This window comes from Zingiber officinale, chromosome 6A (assembly GCF_018446385.1).
Source record: "Zingiber officinale cultivar Zhangliang chromosome 6A, Zo_v1.1, whole genome shotgun sequence".
Lineage (NCBI taxonomy): Eukaryota > Viridiplantae > Streptophyta > Magnoliopsida > Zingiberales > Zingiberaceae > Zingiber > Zingiber officinale.
In genome coordinates this window covers 85093502-85113400 of record NC_055997.1, presented here as the reverse complement: position 1 = coordinate 85113400, position 19899 = coordinate 85093502, and the positions used below count along the sequence as shown (strand labels likewise).

The 19899-nt window shown below is 37.8% G+C and overlaps 2 protein-coding genes across 4 annotated transcripts; both read left to right on the top strand.

The window, feature by feature from the left end:
- Positions 1 to 9958: 9958 nt before the first annotated feature.
- On the top strand, positions 9959 to 14375 carry LOC121996779 (probable serine/threonine-protein kinase WNK5). 3 transcript variants are annotated; one of them, XM_042550889.1, is made up of 10 exons: positions 9959 to 10621; positions 11181 to 11321; positions 11870 to 11907; positions 12004 to 12231; positions 12310 to 12533; positions 12647 to 12804; positions 12910 to 13095; positions 13177 to 13258; positions 13339 to 13668; positions 13790 to 14375. In XM_042550889.1, exons 1-10 carry the CDS (start codon positions 10529 to 10531, stop codon positions 14236 to 14238), a joined length of 1929 nt encoding a protein of 642 aa, XP_042406823.1. In that variant the 5' UTR covers positions 9959 to 10528; the 3' UTR covers positions 14239 to 14375. The 3 variants fall into 3 exon arrangements, with proteins under 3 accessions (XP_042406823.1, XP_042406822.1, XP_042406824.1); XM_042550888.1 differs by having other exon boundaries at positions 9961 to 10621; positions 12910 to 13258; positions 13790 to 14337; XM_042550890.1 differs by lacking the exon at positions 11181 to 11321 and having other exon boundaries at positions 9962 to 10621; positions 12910 to 13258; positions 13790 to 14337.
- Positions 14376 to 15637: 1262 nt separating this feature from the next.
- LOC121996778 lies at positions 15638 to 18868 on the top strand. Its single transcript, XM_042550887.1, has 3 exons — positions 15638 to 16193; positions 17870 to 18188; positions 18302 to 18868. The coding sequence occupies exons 1-3, from the start codon at positions 15679 to 15681 to the stop codon at positions 18518 to 18520; spliced, it is 1053 nt and encodes a 350-aa protein (XP_042406821.1). The 5' UTR covers positions 15638 to 15678; the 3' UTR covers positions 18521 to 18868.
- Positions 18869 to 19899: the final 1031 nt, after the last annotated feature.

The following is a 19899-nucleotide window of genomic DNA, read 5'->3' as shown; positions in this document are numbered from 1 at the left end:
AAGCATCCGACGATCAAACTTGTGTTTTGATTATGTCAAAGGGTTCAAACTTAGGTTGTCTCTTGATCTAACATATTGAATGAGGTTGTAGGAAAGTCCTAAGTGTACTTAGGCAAAAGTCCTAGCTGCGGTTAGGCAGATGGAAAATTCTAGGGGGTGGTAACCCTAGGTCCTAAGGGGTGGTAACCCTAGGTAAGGAAAAGTCCTAGCTGCGGTTAGGCAAAGGAAAAACCCTAGGGGCGATAACCCTAGGTCCTAGGGGGTGGTAACCCTAGGCGGAAAGTCTTGGCGGGTCAAGAACTTCGGACAAAATCCTAGGGGGTGGTAACCCTAGGTTGAAATCCTGGTGTCGCGAACCGGGTGGAAGTCTGGGCGGGTCGTGGAGCGGACGTCCAACATGAAGATCGGAAGCTTCGAGCGCTGAGAAAAAGTCCAGTTGGTCTGGAGGATCAACTGACAACAGGTAAACTCTCTTGAGTGGAGTAAGTGAGGACGCGTTCCCCGGTGAGGGAACAGTAGACGTCGGTTCGACCTAAAGTTTCCAGGGAATCCAAAGTCAAAATCGGACAGTCCGGCGACTGTCAGACATTTATGTTTATGTTATTATTATGTGATAGCTTTGTGTTGCAGGGTATGCTTGGTATTTTGGGACTAACATATCTTGCAGGTATAAAAGAGCAAGTTTTGCCTCAGATGAACAATACCCGAGGCGCCTTCCATGGAGCTTGGAGGCTCCTCGGGTGCAAGGGTTGAGGAGTCTACGCAACAGAGCTGGAGGCGCCCTCCAAAGGCACTGGACGCGCCTTGGACGGCCTTGGAGTCACCCTCAAGGGCATTGGAGGCGCCCTCAAGAGGATAAGCTACAGGAGTTGCGGATCTTATCCACGTTGCGAATCCGCCGGTGATGGAGGCGCCCTCAAGGGCCTTGAAGGCGCCCTCAATGGCTTATATCATCCAGTCTTGGCCAATAGCTTGTACCAACAATTTCTAAGCAATCTTTCTTCAGCACACTGCTAACGAGACGATCTAGCTGAGCTACAATAAGACACCGACGACTAGAAGCTTCAGTTTTACGATTCGCTTGTGTCGGTATAATTTTTGGTACAGATTAATTGTAATATTCACTTATAATCTTTTGTGAGATTATAGTTGTTGCTCAAAGTAAATGCTCAACAAGCGTGGGCCTTGGAGTAGGAGTCACCCCAGGCTCTGAACCAAGTAAATCTTGGTGTCCCTCTGTATTTCTTTATTTATTATTTCCGCTACGTTTATTCTAAGATCTCCGAAACGAAAAGTGAAAGCCACGAGTGTTATTCACCCCCCCCCTCTAGCGCTTTTCGATCCAACAGTTAATAAATGTCATTGTCCTTAATTATACAGAATTTAAAACTAATTCATGATGATTTTATGGCATACATCAAAATAAATCATTTTCCAAAGAAAACATACTATAGCTACATGATGTATGTATGACATGTCATGGTTTGCTTCCTCGTGATAATCCCAACTCCAATTGATAGGTAGATCGATTGACGGTGCCTAATCGATCACCCGATCGATTAGGCTGCTCTCTGTGCTCGCGATAAATACTCCCAATCGATCGGCTGATCAATTGGGCTATTGTTTCTCATAGCACTGTGCCCAATCGATCAGTTGATCGATTGGGCTTGATTATCCAATTTGATCACTTGATCAAATTAACCAAGCCTAGCTTGCACGAGTCAAGTCTAGGGCTCCCAAACCTAACATCTGATCAACCATGACCTGTTGGGACTCCTCGTACCTAGCATCCAGTTAACCTTGACATACTGAGACTTCTTCACCAAGTGTCCAGTCAATCCTTTGACCCACTTGGACTTTTCTCCTCGTGCCAAGTGTTTGGTCAGCGTTGACCCATTTGGACTTATCGTCTCATGCCAAGTACCTGGTCCTCCATGACCCACTTGGACTTCCTTCCACTAGATGTTCGGTTACTCTTGATCCATCTGGATTTCCTTGTGCCAAGTATCCGGTCACTCCTTTGACTTACTTGGACTTCCTAACACCAAATGTCCAGTCAACCTTAACCTACCTAGATTTCCACGTGCCTGGCTTCACTCGCCAAGACTTTTCATTTGCCTAGCTTCACTCACCATAACTTTCACTTAGCTTTACTCACTAGGATTTTCCCACTGCCCGACTTCATTCACTGGGACTTTTACCTGCTTAGTTTCACTCACTAGGTCTTTCACCTGGTGTCACTCACCAGGATTTCCCAACTGTCTAGCTTCACTCACTAGGTCTTCCACCCCGCTTCACTCACCAAGATTTTCAACTTGCCTAACCTCCAGTTAGGACTTTCCCAATCAAGTATCCAGTCAACTTTGACCTACTTGACTTTTCTTCACATCAAATTGGTCATCCCTTGACCAGAGGGGAATTGCATCAATAATATCCCTAATTTGGCGTTTACATATGCAATATTCATATATTGTCAAACATTGAAACTCAAACATCAAGACTCAAGCTTGAGCCAACTCAAGCTTAGTCAGGTCAACCTGACCCAGGGAATATTGCACCAACAAGTTGTCGTTATAGTTGCACAAGTTCAGTTTAATTCTTTTACTCTCGTAAAAGAATAGCATCCAACTCCTTTCTCACCTGGTTCCATTGTTAAGTAAGAATCTTAATATAGGAGCGATTTATATAATGATCTATGGCTTGATTGAGAGACCTATTTAGATTAATTTATAAAATTCATAAATTCATAAGGACATGATCCTTGAAGAAAGATAAAACATACTGAGAAGCATGGGAGTTTACTAATAGAGATGGTCTTTCTAAGGCAGAAGACATAAAACTTAAATCCTCATCGATAGAGGGTTCTTTAACACCACCCTTAATGGGTTTCATCTTCCTACTAAAGAGTGTGGTCTTTGAAGAGTTCAACTAAAACTACTGTATAAGAGGAAGAATGACTAGGTAGCATAAAAGACCAAGGTTTATAGATGATTTATAGGGAAAATGATTCCGAGAACATTCACTCTTGATAAAGACAATTCAAACTGAAGCGTCTTTTCGAAACTATAAATTGGGCCATCAAAAGACTCGCTAGGTTGTGTTCAAACGACTCTTCAAAATTTGTGAAAAGATAGGATAGAGAGTAAAGACAAGAATTACCAAAACTAAATTATAATGGGTATGTGAACACATTTAGACCATAATGTCTTAAACAGGGTAAAAACAAACAAAAACATTAGGTTATACAGTATCCTAGAAAATAACACGTAGCACTTAATATACACTAAAAATCTAGTTTTCTCTTGAGTAAGCTCTTATGAAATCATGCAGCCGTCCAATTCGACAGCCATCAAGCGAAGTTGAAATTCACGATCGAGAATGTTGGTTAATGAAGAGGAGGGGCTTTATGAAATAGCAAGTATTGTTGTCACCGAGGAAGATCAAGTAGTTTTCTGTATCAACGAAAAATAACAAATACAGATTATAAAAATATTAGTCTCTTGTAAAAACAAAATAACTCACATAGATTCCCTCACCAAAGGAATCAAGTCCAAAGGAGAAGGGGAGACATAGGGATAACAATTTCACCTGAACCCGATGGAGGATCCGACATTCGACCCGAATGGAGGAGGGTATGGAGGGACTATCAATACCCGATACCCGACCCAAATACCCGATTAAATAATATATATACATATATTAAAAAAAAAATTCCCAAAATCAACTTACTATTTTTTTTGATATTAGGAGGAGACTAATGACTATATAGATGTTTAATTTATTTTTTAAATTATATATATATATTAATAGGTTGTTAATTTTAATATGTTTTTGTTGAATGATAATAGTTTGATAGAAAGAAGAAAAATTATATCTATAGAAGATATCCGATCATTTAATGGGTATGGGTATACCCATCGGAAATCCTATACCCGATGGGTATGGGGACGGAGGATATAGAATCCGACCCGAACCCGACCCATTGTCATCCCTAGGTTCTATGATATCCCTCATTTAAATCATCAAAGGAATCTTCATATAGTTGAATAGGAGAGGAAGGAGAAGTTAAAGAAGCACAATTAGGCTTTTACATAAGCTGCATAGATCGTCGCTGAGGTTGGGTAGACAACCATCGAGCCTTCTTCAGCTTAACTGATATCTCTACGTTGATAGGAGTGGATAAACTTTTCTAGAAGCCATTAGAGGAACTAAAAATAAAACTCACTCAGGTTGGGTAGACAACCATCGAGCCTTCTTGAGCTTAACTGATATCTCTACGTCGATAGGAGTGGATAAGCTTTTCTAGAAGCCATTAGAGGAACTAAAAATAAAATTCACTAGGATTTTAATACTTAGAATGAACCGGTATGACTTTCTTATAGACAGAGGAGGAGATTCTGAAAAGACAAACAATTAATAAACATTGAAAATAAGCACAGCAATCCTTACTTGGATAGTAGTTGCTACAATATTGTAGCAGCTACACTTACACAGTAGCTGCTTCAACGTATAGCAGTTACTGTGTACAATAATTTTAACTAATTTAAAATAATTTAAAATATGTCTACCAAGTTTATAAAAATTTAAAAAATATTTTTTTCATTACTAGATGCTACAAAGTGTAGCTACTGCAAAAAAAAAAACTTATATAACAAAAAAATTAAAATTTATTAAAAATAGATTATTAACATTGTAAAAAAAATTATTTGATCAATATTTTTTATTTGGGTTTATGCAACAATATACAAGCCCTAGCTGCTACAACGTGTAGCAACTACCAGTACAAGTAGCTGCTACATATTGTAGCAGTTACCCCATAGGTAGCTACTACAACGTGTATTAGCTAACTGTCTAAGTAGCTCTACAACATGTAACAGCTATCTGTACAAGCCTTAACTGCTACAATATATAGTAGCTGCTACAACGTGTAGGACTTGTATGTTCTAACATAAACCCTAATAAAAAATAATGTACAGAGAGAAAAAAGACACTGAAGTGGAAAGACTTACAATCGAGAATGGAGAGGTGGGAGCAGTAGGGTGCTTCCGGCCTGTTCAAGAAGAAGCTTGAGGTGGACGAGAAGAAGGGGGTTGCTAGCAGGAGCCAGAGTGACGAAAGCTACTGTGCGACGAAGGAAGGAGCGAAAAACAGACACTGAAATGGATGGACTTACAATCGATAATGGAGGGTGGGAGCGGCAAGGAGCTTCCGACCTGTTCGAGAAGAAACTTGCGACGGACAAGAAGATGGGGGTTGTCGGCAAGAGTGAGAGAGACGGAAGCTACTGTGCAACGAAGGAAGGAGCGAAAAATAGATACAAAAGTGGAAGAGTTTACGATCAAGAATGGAGGGACGAGAATGGAGGGACGAGAGCAACAGGGAACTTTTGACCTTGTTCGAGAAGAAGCTTGCGGCGAATGAGAAAAAGGGGATTGTCAGCTGGAGCGAGAGTGATAGAAATTACTGTGTGGCGTAGAAAAGAGTGAGATTTTTTTTTTTTTTTTTTTTTTTTTTAGACAGTCGAATGAAGATGTTAAATGGAGAATATAAAAATTTCGAGCTAATAATACCACGTGAACATGTCGCTATATATATAACCACCATCCACTGTCGGATGTTGACTTAATATTTGTTATAACCCAAGTTGAACTACGTAAAGTTCATGTTTAATTCAGTTGTCCGGGTCCAAGTCAATCATTGCAAATATTATATCACCAATAATTCCAACTAAAAAATTAATCCAAATCGTGATCTTGCTAACCTTGCTAGTTGGTGATGGTAGATGGCACGCTTTTCTTAAAATAATAGCAAACAGAATCTATGATAATTTCTCTACTTTTAATAAAAATAAAATTAAGTCGGAGAATGTTTTTTTTCTTTTTCTATTTTTTCTTTTTTTTTTTTCCATTCTCCCAAGTGAGCAAACTCAAAAGAAAGTCAATGACCTAAAGGTCGAAGTCACCCTGAAAATCAGAGGAAATGAAGAGGGAACGAGGGCCCCGACACGATCGCTGGAGAATGGTGGGGCCGAATGCATTCCATTATTGATGACCTATGTGCCCCACAGTACATAAAATCCAATGAGATTTGTTTTGACAATGCCATTAATAATAGAGATTTAGAATTCTTTTTTTCCACTATCCTCACTTTTTTTTTTACTTTATTTTTACCTTTTTATTTTCGAAAGGAAAGATCACGAAATGCATTGACTTAGAAATAAATCTTTATGATAAAGTTACTCCAAATAATAGTATGGTGGACCTCCAAACAAATCATTTGATCGAATACAATAACCAAAATAAGTAGTAATTATTACCGTTTAAAATATATTATTAAATTAATTGTTCCAATTTCTAAATAATATTATTTATTTGATTTTTTCTATAAGCTAACTTCACTAATAAAATAAATCTTTAGTTAATCACAATCATACTTAAAATTTGCTACAATTTACTAATGTATATTAATTAATATTTAGACAATGCAAAGATCACAACTTACAACAAGCAAAACATAACAAGTTAAGCCTTTTTTTAATATAAAATAATAGAATAAAATATATTATTGGGTGTTAATAAGACAATGCTAATAAAATATAAAATTATAAGGGCGCTTTCAAATTAAAAGGAAGATCACATTAGCATTCCTTTTTTGAAAAATAAATTAAATAGGTGTCCCTCCTATAATTTTATTTAAAAAATATTCATGGATTTAGTATTGTTGTAAAAGCTACCCACAGCTAACTTCTATAACATATAGAAACTAGTAGATAGTACATGTTAACTTCTACACATTCGATCATGATTAAATTATATTTATTTGAAACATAATATGTCATAGAGTCTACACGTTTGTTTTATTCGTTAAAATATTATTTTAACTAGGTTATTATTCAAAGAAGTAGAAAATCAAAATGATATAAAGTTATTATTGTAAAAGTTATCTATATAGTTAATTGTGATCAAATAATATTGATTTGAAATGTAATGAATGTCATGGAGTCTCCATGATTTATTTTGCTCGTTGAAATACTTTTTTAACCATGTTATCACGCGGAGAAACAAAATCAAAATATACAAAGTCACTATTATAAAGCTAACAACTAGCTTCTTTATAATTGTAGAAACTAATTGCTAGATTCTATACGACCAAATCATCAGATAATATATAAATATTTTAGACCGTTCGTGTTACATGAGATACTCATTCGACTTTAATTGGAACTAAGATGTTGATATGATGCTGTAAAAAATGTGAAATTTGTCACCTTGGCGGCACCACACGATTGTCTCATGTCATTGAGAGGGAATAAATCAAGTACCGAGCAGACCCCCCATGTGGAATAGCATTTTTCATCGGCTTCATCGGGATTCAATGGTTGCTCCATACTACAAATCTACCATATAGTTACCTTCTCTTGCTCCATCTGTGATAAAAAAGATGAAATCGTCACCTTGGTAACCCTCCTATAAAGAAATAAATTATAAGAAACTTGTCCAATAATAATAGTGCATGCAACAATAGGGAAAATTTGACCTTCGCTATGCAAGCAGTGCCCCAACATGATGAGACTAGATCTCCTAGTCTACAAAAAAATGGATCAGGGGATGAACTGCTCGTAATTGCAGTTGAATCGTGGTCGTGATCCGATCGCAATTAGTCGTGATCCCTCCCTGGGTTCACCGTTCCCACCAGGTTATAGTTTGGGTCGGAGCGGGCAGTTGGAGGCCACTCGGAGGCTGCCAAAAGTGGGCAAGTGTTCAAGTTGTCCAGCACTCAGTCGGGGGCGGCCTCCGGCCGGCGGCTGTCCACTCTGACCCAAACTATAACCTGGTAGAGATAGTGAACTTAGGGAAGAATCACAATTAATTGTGGTCAGATCGCGGTCACGATCCGGCCACAATTACGAGTGGTCCATCCCCTACTCTACTTTTTTGTGGATCAAGAGATCTGCTCCCCAATGTGACCCGGAGGGATCAGTGAGATCCACCCGAGGGTCAATGGGACCCACCTAACTTGAGTCACGTTGGGACACTATTTGCACTGGTAGGATCGAATCTTCCCAAAAATAGATGAGGCAATTAACATGACATTTTACCCGGTTATCCATATTTATTTATGATAATATAATTGTAGGGGTGCGTTTGGATGAAGGTTATTCTTGATAATCTTAATTATCCATCTAAGGTTATCAAAAAAACCCTGTTTGATTTAGGTAATCAGTGATTCCTAAGTAATAATCCATGTATGACATGTAAGTAGGGGTGAGCAATCGATTTAAATTGAATTGATTGAACCGATTGAACCGATTAAACCAAAAACCGAATCAACTGAACTTTTTTTGAACCAACTGAACCGACTGAACTTTTCAAAAAAACCGAACTGACCGAACCGATAAAACATCGGTTACTTCGATTTTCGACTGAAATAACCAAATTTTTAGGTTTGGTTTGGTTTAGTTTGATTCGATTTGGTTTGGTTTGATTTGATTAGGTTTGGTTCTGATTAGTTTGGTTCAACTCATAATATCGGTTCAATTTGGTTCCAGTTTAATTCGATTTAGTTTGGTTTATTTCTAGGTTGGTTTGGTTTAACTCAAAATATCAGTTTAATAAGTTTAACTAGATTTCTATTTTCAAAATCAAAACCGATTGATTAAACCAATTAAACTGATATTTCTAAAAAAAATTGAATTTCTAAATTAACCAACCTAAACTTTTAACATTGATCGATTCGATCAGTTAATTCAGTTTAATTGAAGTTTTGCTCACTCTACACGTAAGCAAAAGAGATACAACATGAAATCTAAAAACTTTGAAAAGTAAAGTTTTTTTTATAACGAGATTAATGATTTTTTTTAACCAAAAATATCCTTCGATATTTACACTTCGGGATAAAATTATCCTTAAAATTTATATAACAATTTTTTTTTAAAAAAATGAAAAGTTTATAAAGAAAAAAAATAATATGTAGAAAACTAATACAGTAAAATATTAAATTAAATTATATATTAAAATTTTTTAATGATTAACTTTTTATTATATTATTTAAGTTTAATCAAAGAATATTAGTTTATATTTGAGAAAATTTTATTCTTGTAAATTACAATGAAGATTATACCGGATAACGGAACCAAATACATCCTGCGAATTTGGACTATTGATTCTTGCTACATTATTTTACAAAGATGAAGGCAGGGGTGTAAATGAATCAAGCCGCTCGTGAACTATTCAAATCTCGATTCGATAAAAAATCATTTGAGCTCGTTTAATGAGACTCGTTAAGATAAACAAACCAAGCTTAAGCTTCATAATATTCGGCTCGTTAGCTCGTGAACATATTCGTTAAACTCATAAATCAACTTTTTTTTAAAAAAATAATAGTTTTGATATTGAATTTATAATTTTTACACTCTACTTACGAAAAATATGGACAAATATATTAATTTATTTATTAGAATAAAATTATAAATTTTAACAAAAAATATTATAATTTTTTAAAATATATAATTTAGTTTTTAATGAATATTTAAATTTATAATTTATATTTATTAAGCTCATTTAGGCTTGATAAAAGCTCGAATAAGCTCGTGAGACATGAATATATTCGTTAAATAAAGCTCGAGCTCAGCTTGATTATAAACGAGTCAAACTCAAACATCCAAGAGTTCGGCTCTGCTTAGCTGGATTACACCCCTAGATGAAGCCATGTTTATCCATTTTAAATTAAATGTTTGACCTCACAGGTCATCTGAGTTGGTATGTGGTGGGATACTTACAACATGAGGTCGCGGGGTCAAAACTCAAGATAATCGGAACGTAAATCCTCGATCTCTATGCAACTCACTCACCTACCACATGCTCACTAGAGCATTTGGGGCGAATGATTTCGCCTTTTGCCACATGTTTATCCATTTTAAATTTCCAAATCAAATATACACATTGCCGTACTCCACTTCCCTCTTCCCTCTCAACTGCCACGTCTCCATTTCTCTCCCTTCTTCTCCACAGCACTCGCCCCTTCTCATTTCAAATCCCTTCGTCTTCCTCGTCGATCGCCTTTCAAATTTCTTCCTCGTTAATGGCGGAATACGGGCGTAGCAGTCGGTTCTTCAAGTTCAGACCCCAACACCTCGCGGCGGAGGCATCCCTTCTCGATTAGTCTGAGTTCGATCTCAAAGGGATCGATCGATTTCCTCTTCGCATCGGTGTTCGGACTTTTACTCGTGTGTGTTCTGATCCCTCTGGGAGAATCGATGGTTGGGAAGTATCGCCACGACTTCTTCTTCGGGACGGCGGTGCAGATGGCGCGGATCATGCTCCGGATCCACTACTCCAGGCTCTTCTGGCAGCTCTTCGGCGTCTTCAACTACGAGAACCACGAAGGAAACCCGCGCATCATCTAGCGCACCCATCGCCGCTGATTTCTGTTAATTCGTCCTTTGGAGTTCTGCTCTTGCTTTCCGCTTCTTAATATTTCCTAGCGCTTCTTCTCGTTTTCTTTCTTGTTCTTGGTCTCTGATCGGCCGATGAGGCCGCAGCCGGTGGAGAGGCGGCGTCCGGAGCTCGTCGACAAGCTGAATGGCTACGTCGAGACCGATTCAGCGGGTCGCTACGGTCGTGTAAGTTCATTGTTTTTTTTCCCATTTCTGCCCTGTTTTTCTAATTTAACCTAATTATTTTACTCGTCTTATTCAATATACTCGGTAATTGGTATATGTAGATGGATTAATGCTATGTTTGTGTCTTACTAATGATTTATAATTAAATTGTTTTGTATCGCATATATTACATCGTTGATCGACAAATAGGAATCGTTTTTCTCCTGTGATTCATACACTTAGTCATTCTTCAAAATCATGGTTATATTGTACACTTTGTCATTCTCTGAATCATGGCTGCTTGTTAGGTCTGTTAATATGCTTTGTAACTCTCCTGTAAAACTCAAAATTGTTGCAGCAGATGGTTTGGGAGGATCTAGATTTGCCAGTGCAAGTATTATTTTAATCGAAGGCAAGTTCATGCATTAAATGTTGACCGAAGACAGAAATTAATTGGGATATGATGCATAAAGCAAAGCCATGATAGATCTATATGATGTATATTAATTATTGATGCCAGAATGTTTTCTTTTTCAAGAGATCATTTTACTTCTGCCTCTCATATTTAATAGTTTTGCAGCATATCTCTTTATTTTCTCTGCTATCCACTTGCTATCTCAAAGTTCCAACGTTGCCAAAGAAACTCTGCTCAAGTTGCAAGGAGGAAAGTGATCAGGATTACAAAGTCAATGGAACTTTTAATGATATTGAAACTCTGAGAGTAAGATTAGTAGGGTCAAAATTATAGTACTTTTTTTTTTAAATATGAAACGTTGAATGATTCTTTACAAAAAAAAAAAAATAGTAAGAAAAAGGTAGATGTAAATGGTCTATTCCTTCTTTTTATGACAGTCATAAAGCTATAATTCTTCTTGGATGTTCTTTTGTAGATTCTTACTTTGGAAATCAAGATGTAGAAATTGATCTGTTTATACTTTCCGAGTGGAAATACATGTCGGATGGGTTACCCTGCATAAATTGAATGACCAAACAGTAGTAACAAGTTATATATAAAAGCATTTAATTTTGATAACTAATGTAAAAGTAAATCACTATCAGAATTAAGGCTTTCTTATTTCCGCCATGAATTTTATCCACTTCCATGATAAATAAAGGAGACCATTCCTAACTCATTTAATTATGTTTGATTTTTTTTTTTAGGACCATTCGTTCATGATGTCAAACTTTGCACTGCAGACATATTCGTCTCATGATGTCAAAATATGCAAACATTTCTCATCGATTTTTTTTTCCTGCTTTGCACTGCAGTTCGATGAAATGCTAGGGAAGGGAGCCATGAAGACAGTGTATCCTTTATTACAACCAATCGAATCATCATTGTTATAATGAATCAATAGTTAATACTTGGTGACGATAACAGTTCCTTGATTCAAAATGCTCAGTTATAGAGCATTTGATGAACTAAATGGCATTGAAGTGGCCTGGAACCAAGCCAAAATCTGCAACGTGATGCGCTCTCCTGAAGCACTGGAGCGCATGTGCTCAGAGGTCCAGCTTCTCAGCTCTCTCAACCATGACTCCATCATCAAGTTCCACGCTTCTTGGATTGATGCAGAAAACAGGACTTTCAACTTCATCACCGAGATGTTCACCTCCGGCACCCTCCGAGAGTATAAGCTAACACTCGCATACTACTTGAGCATGATGTTGACTGAAAATTAACTGACCTTAGGCAATGGTTTGATAAGGTATCGTCAAAGATATCCCCGAGTTGATGTCAATGCTGTCAAGAGATGGGCACGGCAAATCCTCCAGGGACTGGTATACTTGCATGGCCATGACCCTCCGGTTATTCACAGAGACCTAAAGTGTGACAACGTTTTTGTCAATGGGCATCTAGGGCAAGTCAAGATTGGTGATCTCGGCCTGGCTGCTATGCTCCGTGGAACACAGTGCGCCCACAGTGTCATAGGTAATCTGAATTAGCATAAATCTTATCAAATTAAGCAGGCCATTCCATTTGCTTCTATTCATTTTAGAGCCTGTAGTTCTTGTTTCGTTGAATCGAGTTTGTTTCTCAATCAGGGACACCAGAGTTTATGGCACCGGAAGTTTATGAAGAGGAATACAATGAGCTTGTTGATATGTACTCATTTGGAATGTGTGTTCTCGAGATGCTTACCTCTGAATACCCCTACAGCGAGTGTTCAAATTCAGCTCAAATTTACAAGAAAGTTACTTCAGTAAGAGCTTGAATGTCTAATTTTTCTTAAACAAATGTTGTGTCAATGCACCCTTCCGACGTCAATGTAGTTACTGAAAACAAGACAAATTGATCTACTTTTCAGGGAAAATTGCCAGATGCATACCATCGCCTCAAGGATCCCCAAACAAAGCGTTTCATTGGAAGGTGTTTAGAGAGAGCCTCAGAGAGAGCATCGGCGATGGAGCTCCTCCTTGATCCCTTCCTTGCACTTGAAGATCATCCTACTTCCTTATCAAGCTTCAAAAATCCAGCCAATGTTTTTAACAAGGTTATTATTGCATCAGGAGCACCCAATCATATGCAGGTGGCAGACGATGATCCCGAACTGAATACTGATCCCGTATCGCAGGCTGCTAACATGACCATCACTGGCAAGATAAATCCGAAAGATGACACTATATTTCTCAAAGTGCAAATTGCTTATCAAGAAGGTGAAATTCATTCTCCTCGTTCTTGGGAACACAGTTCAAGTCTGAATACTACTAACTGCGTGTGCAATTGGTGTTATCAGGGAAGATGAGCAACGTATATTTTCCGTTTGATACTGTTGAAGACACACCATTGGACGTGGCGAATGAGATGGTGAAGGAACTTGACATAAGGGATCGAGAACCATCAGAGATAGCAGAGATGATCGCCCAAGAGATAACAAGTTTGGTGCCTGGTTGGAAAGAAGACTGCGAGGCGCGCCACCAAGTTTGCAACTATGTCGATGACAAAGAAGATCGGAGCAGCCATCCCTTCTACTACCTCTCCTCCCCTACATCTTCCCAAGGTTCAGTTGCCTTTGGCATGAGCTCCTCCCAAGGATACAACCATCTCCAAAAAGAATTGGCCGGAGGTACAGTGTGTTCTATGTTAAATATTTTGAGCCCACGCTATGAATTTCTTATGTGATCTAAAGTTAGTATTCTTCAACCAGAACAAAAATTATGTGCTCAATTGAATGGAGTTTTGTGCAGATTGCTCATTTCTGGACGACGACGACGATGATATGAGCTCTGTTCACCCAATTAATTACTCTGCTATTAACTACACTGATCAAGAACTTTGTGCAAGTTTCGACCAGGGAGATCCGAACGGCCTAAATTCGGCGAGATTCTGCATTGGCGAAGGTTTTGGTTGCTGCTATAGCGGCGGTGGAGAGAAAAGTGCGGCAGGAGATGCACACCAACGCCACCACCACCGGCGGCTGCTTAGGAACCAGTCGATGCTGGACTTGCGAAGCCAGCTGCTGCACCGGGCGCTGGTGGAGGAGCTGAACAAGCGGACGTTTAAGACGATTTGCGCCGTCGAGAACATAGGCTGCCAGATGCCATGCTCATCGTCGTCTTCAGCCCGCTGCAATTATCATCATCGTCAAAAGCAAAGCAAGGAACCCAATTCACCTGCAGCACGAGGAAGAGGTTGAATGAACTAGACCGTAAGGTGATTGTAAATAGTAGGTATTTGCTACTATCAGACCTCTGTGTTCCAGATTGTAAATAGAGATAATCCTCTTTTTATTTCATCGTACATACAATATTAGTGTGTGGCGATTTTACGTCAGTCCTTTCTCATACTCTGATGTTTTATTCAGATTGACAACGAATTTTGACACAAAATTATTAGAGAGAATATTAATATTTTCTCGTTGGAGAGTCAGAGTTTAACATTAAGTTGATAAATGAATCGAATGTTTGGTGATCGGCTTGAAAGAATTTGTTTATACGTATCGATCAATTAAATAAATAAATTTAAATAATTAGTTAAGTTAAATAAATAAGATTGGACATGTGTCTTCACTTCATTAACATTCCCGAATAATGTTGGTAAATAGGATTAATGAAAAATATTTATGAACTATATTTATTAATAAAGTTTTATTAATATACTGAATAAATAAAAAAATAAATTAATAAAAAATAAATTATTAAATTTAATAATCAATCAAATAAATAATAATTTTAAAAAATGAAATAAATTATAATTGAGAGCCCGATAGTATCTAAATAAATTAAACCCAAACTCCTAAAAAATAAACCAGTTGAATAATTTAATTTATTTTAAGCTCAATTTAATTTAACTTTATCTAAATAAGTGTAAACATGTACGGAAGTTTCCCACCGGTCATTAGGATAAATCAGGAAGCGTTTGCAGCGGATAACTCAGGAGTCCAGCATCCTTTAGTTGTGTGTCCCATTTGGAAAAAAAATTTCTACAAATTCATCATAACTGGGGCTCGAAGCGCAGGTACCTGAGTGACAACCCACTGCACAATAATCCCGAGGCTTTTTCATGCCTAGTCAATAGGCTCGCCCCCAGCACCCCCGCCAATCCGGGGCCAATACGGAGGAGATAAATCACTACTAGCCTTTGGAATAGTGACTAGCACATAAGAGAGGTATTTACCTCGGCTTTGTCAAGATTCGAACCTCAGATCTTATTATGATAACACCTCATGCGTTAGCCACTAGACCATCCGAGGATACTTTTTCATGCCTAGTCAAGATTCATGTAATTAATGTCAAATTTACAACTAATATAGATATGAGTCGATAGCCCTGGCCCATCTTGGATAATGCTTCGTCCTTACGTTTTAATTTTACTTATCTTTTAGAAAAAATAGCATTTTTTTATTCTTTCTTATTAATTAAGGAAAATAAAACTTTGAGGGGCTCTTTTGAAAACAAAACGGAGTATTCCGTAGAAGGCACAATGAAAATTTTTCATCATCAAAAATATAAATTTATTTCCACCGTCTATTTATGAATCTAACGGTTGTAACAGACGCAAAAGCTTCCATAAGTTCGAATACCCGTACCATTTCAGCGTTCCACCGCTCTGCTGGCGCGGCGAGCGGAACCGATCCATGGCAGCAGCGGCCATGCTGGAGGCGGAGCGATCGCGCAGCCTTCGGTTCCGGGCGCCGCCACCGACTCCGATCGCCACCGGGAAGGGCCTACGATCCTCCGCCGTCGATGATCGCCTGCTCATGGAGTACCTCGAGGTCTCGCTCCGCGTCCCCGACCTCAGTCTACCGGATCTCTATTTCCCTGTGCAGTCGCCTCTCAAAGCCCCAGAGGAGGTTGACCTCCCGTCGCTCCTCGCCGGGGACGATTCTGCTGTTAGGAGAGTGCTTTCGGCGGCGGCGGAGGTTGGGGCGGTGCGGGTGACTGGCGTCGATGCGGCGCTGATTCAGGGTGCGAAGGAGGCTATTGAAGCAGGCGGCGCGTTGTTGGCACTTCCGGAACAGGAGAAGAGTCGCGTTTCGTTGTTTGGGCGGAGAGATGGTGTATGCGACGAGTTTTATTGGCATCGATTGCCGAGCCCTGAAACGGAGCAGCTCCTCCGGCAAATCTTGCCTGACTCTTACCGGACTCTAAGGTCAGCTATTCCAAAATAAGAGACCATTTAATCTTTTTTTTTCAGGAGAATTTCTTTTTCCATAGGAACAAATATCTCTTTTTAACCCAAAAAATTCCTTTGGAATCAAGTGATACATCGCATACAGTAGCTTCCCCTTGTACATTAACCTTCTTCTAAAGACTCAATGGATAAAGGACAATCAAATATTATTCTGCCGTGCAATCAGGTAATGCATTGATATTATGGCTTCTGCCAAATGAACATAAAAAAAGATCAAAAGTTTGAAGTAATGTGCACGCTTCGTTGTGCTTTCAGTATCACCTTTTATATGCTCTTTCAGCAATGTGGTTTGCTTTTATCTTGTCTGAATGATGTGATTTTGATTAAAGGACTATAATTCATGTCTTTCTCAACCTTGTGGCTGTGCAGCATGTGTGGTATAGCTTTCTAAATTCTTCTTAATGTCAAAAGAGATCATCATGAAGTTGTAATTACTAAGTGGTCGTGGTCCCTGTGGTCTGAAAAGAATATAGAAGAATTTTACATCAAGAAGAAAGATGTCACAGCCATCTTTTTTTGAATAAAACTACCAGCACCATTTTCTGTCAAATCTTTGGTCTATAATTTGTTCTTTGAATAAAAATGGTAGGATCTTAATCTGTTACTACGAATGTTGTATTTCTATGTTATTGGTGCCAGAAACATAATAAACATCTACGCATCACGGAAGAGGAAATATAGAGAAATAATGTGGAATAAGAGAGATTTGAGCTTGCTTACTTTCACAAATGTGAGAACTTTGTCTTCCAAATGCACATCTCATAACCATCGGTTGTCATGTTGTTGGCATTTTTTTTTGACACTGCAACACATCACATCACAAGTTGAGTAGACTTTTTTAAGTGATACATACAAAATAAAATTTGTATTTAGTTGGTTGATCTAACACTTATTCGCAACTTCTGGAAGTACAAGGTTGGTGAGGTGACTGGGTCAAGAGCACCAGACCAAGATGACTCGGTTGGATTTCCTGTACATGATTTTGCAGAACATCTGACCAGGTCAATTAGTTGGGTGATCCATCAACCAGCTATATATCTTTTTGCATGAATTACCTCTTGCACCTCTGATGCTGTCACTGAGGAGTTCTTCATAGTTGCAGGAGAAACTGCAATGAAATTGGTTGATCCTAAAAAACCTTAGTCACATCACATTTTAACCATCCTTTCAACTCTCTGGTGCCAAAAAATTCTTCCAAGGGATCAATAATGATTTGTGATCATATGAGTTCCTTCACAGAGTAAAAGCTTATTATGGTGAATACAAATACTCCGTTCTTCCTGTCCTCTTGCTTAAAACCTGCCCTCTTGTTCTAATCAATCAGCAATGTTCCTAGCCCTTCCAAACAAAATGATTCAAAACTGGGGCAGCAACTCAATTACCAAAATTTTCTTAAAACAGTGTTAGATTCAAGGAAAACTAGATCCCTTGTTGGGATTGCATAGGTATCGATTAGATTCCACTTCATCTGAAAAATCCTTTGAACTCGAATTATTTGTGACTTGTTATTTCAAAACCCTATTCTTGTTGTTTTCCCCAATTCTGAGAAATACTATAATCCAGTCAAATGTAAGCTAGTTCTGTCATTGTCACATGCAAACTAAGATTTGAATGATGCTGAATTGTTTTTTCAGAATCAAAATGGAGAATATTTCTGCTAGGATGGAGACTATTGCAGAGTGCATTACCAAGATTCTCTTCAAAGGTGCTACAAGTCAAACAACCTCGAGGAGATTTGACATTGTTCAGCCGGTCCTCTGCTTGAGAAAGTATGATTCTCCTCACCAAAACGACACAAGGGATTTAACTGATGCAGACTCGCTTCTCTCTTATGCTTTGTGTCTCCACATTTGTGCACATGATGAGAATTTTTGCATCCGTCGACCGGAGGGCTCATCAATTTTCAAAATGTCAGCTTGCGACGTACTAGTTACAATTGGAAAACCATTTCAGGTACATAACAAGTTATTAACACCAGGCCTGCTGCAGGCTGTTAATGCCTTATGTATAGTATGGCCGGTTGTTTTGGCAGTGTTGTCTAATGAATAATTTTGCATTTCGTCAAGGATTGGTGCAATGGAGAGTTCAAGACTGCCCTCGGGCAGATGATATTTCGACCGACAGATGACCCGAGTCATTCATTCTCCCTAGAGTACATGTGTTCTCCTCAGGTATTGTCACCTGAGCCTGACTACGGAGCAAAGCCTGTCTCTTTAATGGATCAAATACTAGTAGTGATTGTTCTTGCCATACTATACAAAGTCTGGCTTTGCATTTTCTCCTAGCTCTCATCTTGTGTGCTTCTTTTGCTTCTACGAAGGAGCCGCATAGGCTTGCGGCTCCATAGTGTTACCCACATCGACGGGGATCGAGTGGTCATACCAGAAGATTTGCAGCCTGCAAAGGCAATCAAAGGCCAAATATTGGTCGAATACACAAAAAGCTTGGGCCAGGAATTTGAGTGTTGGTTTGAATTTGTGTGCTCAAGTTACTTCATTTGTTTTGTTTTGTTTTGTTTTGCCTCTGGGATGAGGTGGCCATTGCCTTTACTCTGCCCAAATGAGTGATTTAGAGGATGCTTCTCCTATCCTCGTGTATTACTGTCATGTAAATTTGATGGTTTGATTTATACATCTCTCTTTTTTTTGGCTAGTTTTTTAACATATATTTTTTTATAAAAAAATTGTATTTTTCAAATGCGCGTTCCAAATTATACAAGTAGAAATAGTCAAAATAATGTATTTTTAAACAAAATAAAATAAAAGGGCTCTTTACTTTTTGACTCGTACTTTAAATGTTATAGTAACTATGATTAACTACTATAACAGTTATTTGATAGTCACTAGTATAAACTGTCATATTATGTATTATAGTTGTTTCTACTAAATAGTTATTTAATAGATTCTATAATTATTTTAAAATAATTTTGATCAATTTAAAATAATTTTAATGAAATCTAAATAATTTTAATTAAGTTGATAAAAATATTTTAATATAATCATATTTTTATATAATAAGTTTGATTAAAATAAAATAATTAATTACTGTAACAGTTATTCGATATACGCTATAAGCTGTCATAATTAGCCGTACCTACTCTAATACGGTTGAAAAAAAAGATATTTTAGAAAGGTAATTTGAAAAATAGAACGTGCTTTTATTTATTTTAAAAAAACATCGTTTTGATTATTTACCGAATTTTAGACATCCTTTTATTTTAAAAATAAAATCAATTATTATATTGAAGGAACAGATGGTCCAATTTTGACCAACATTGCACGGGGCCGGGAGTAGGTGCGGGGTCCACTTCACCGACCACGCAAATGCGCTCCGGCAAGTGACTGCACGCTCCTCCCAGATCGCACGTGGATAATAAAAGCAAGACCAACGTATCTAATTCTACTATAGCAGAGTGATTATGCTCATTTCACACCCCTTACGAACATATCTTATTCAAAATGATGCTTTAGACATAGCCGAATTAGTTATTCCATAATAGAATTATAGAATTAAATAAGAATTAATTTTTTGATAAAAATTGAGAAATCATTCTTTCAATATAATAGTTATAATAGTTAGTTTCGGTTTTTTTATTTAATCTCTGTCAATAATATGGACAATTGTGAAAGACCACCAGAGTAATGTATTTTATCTGTTACAGAAA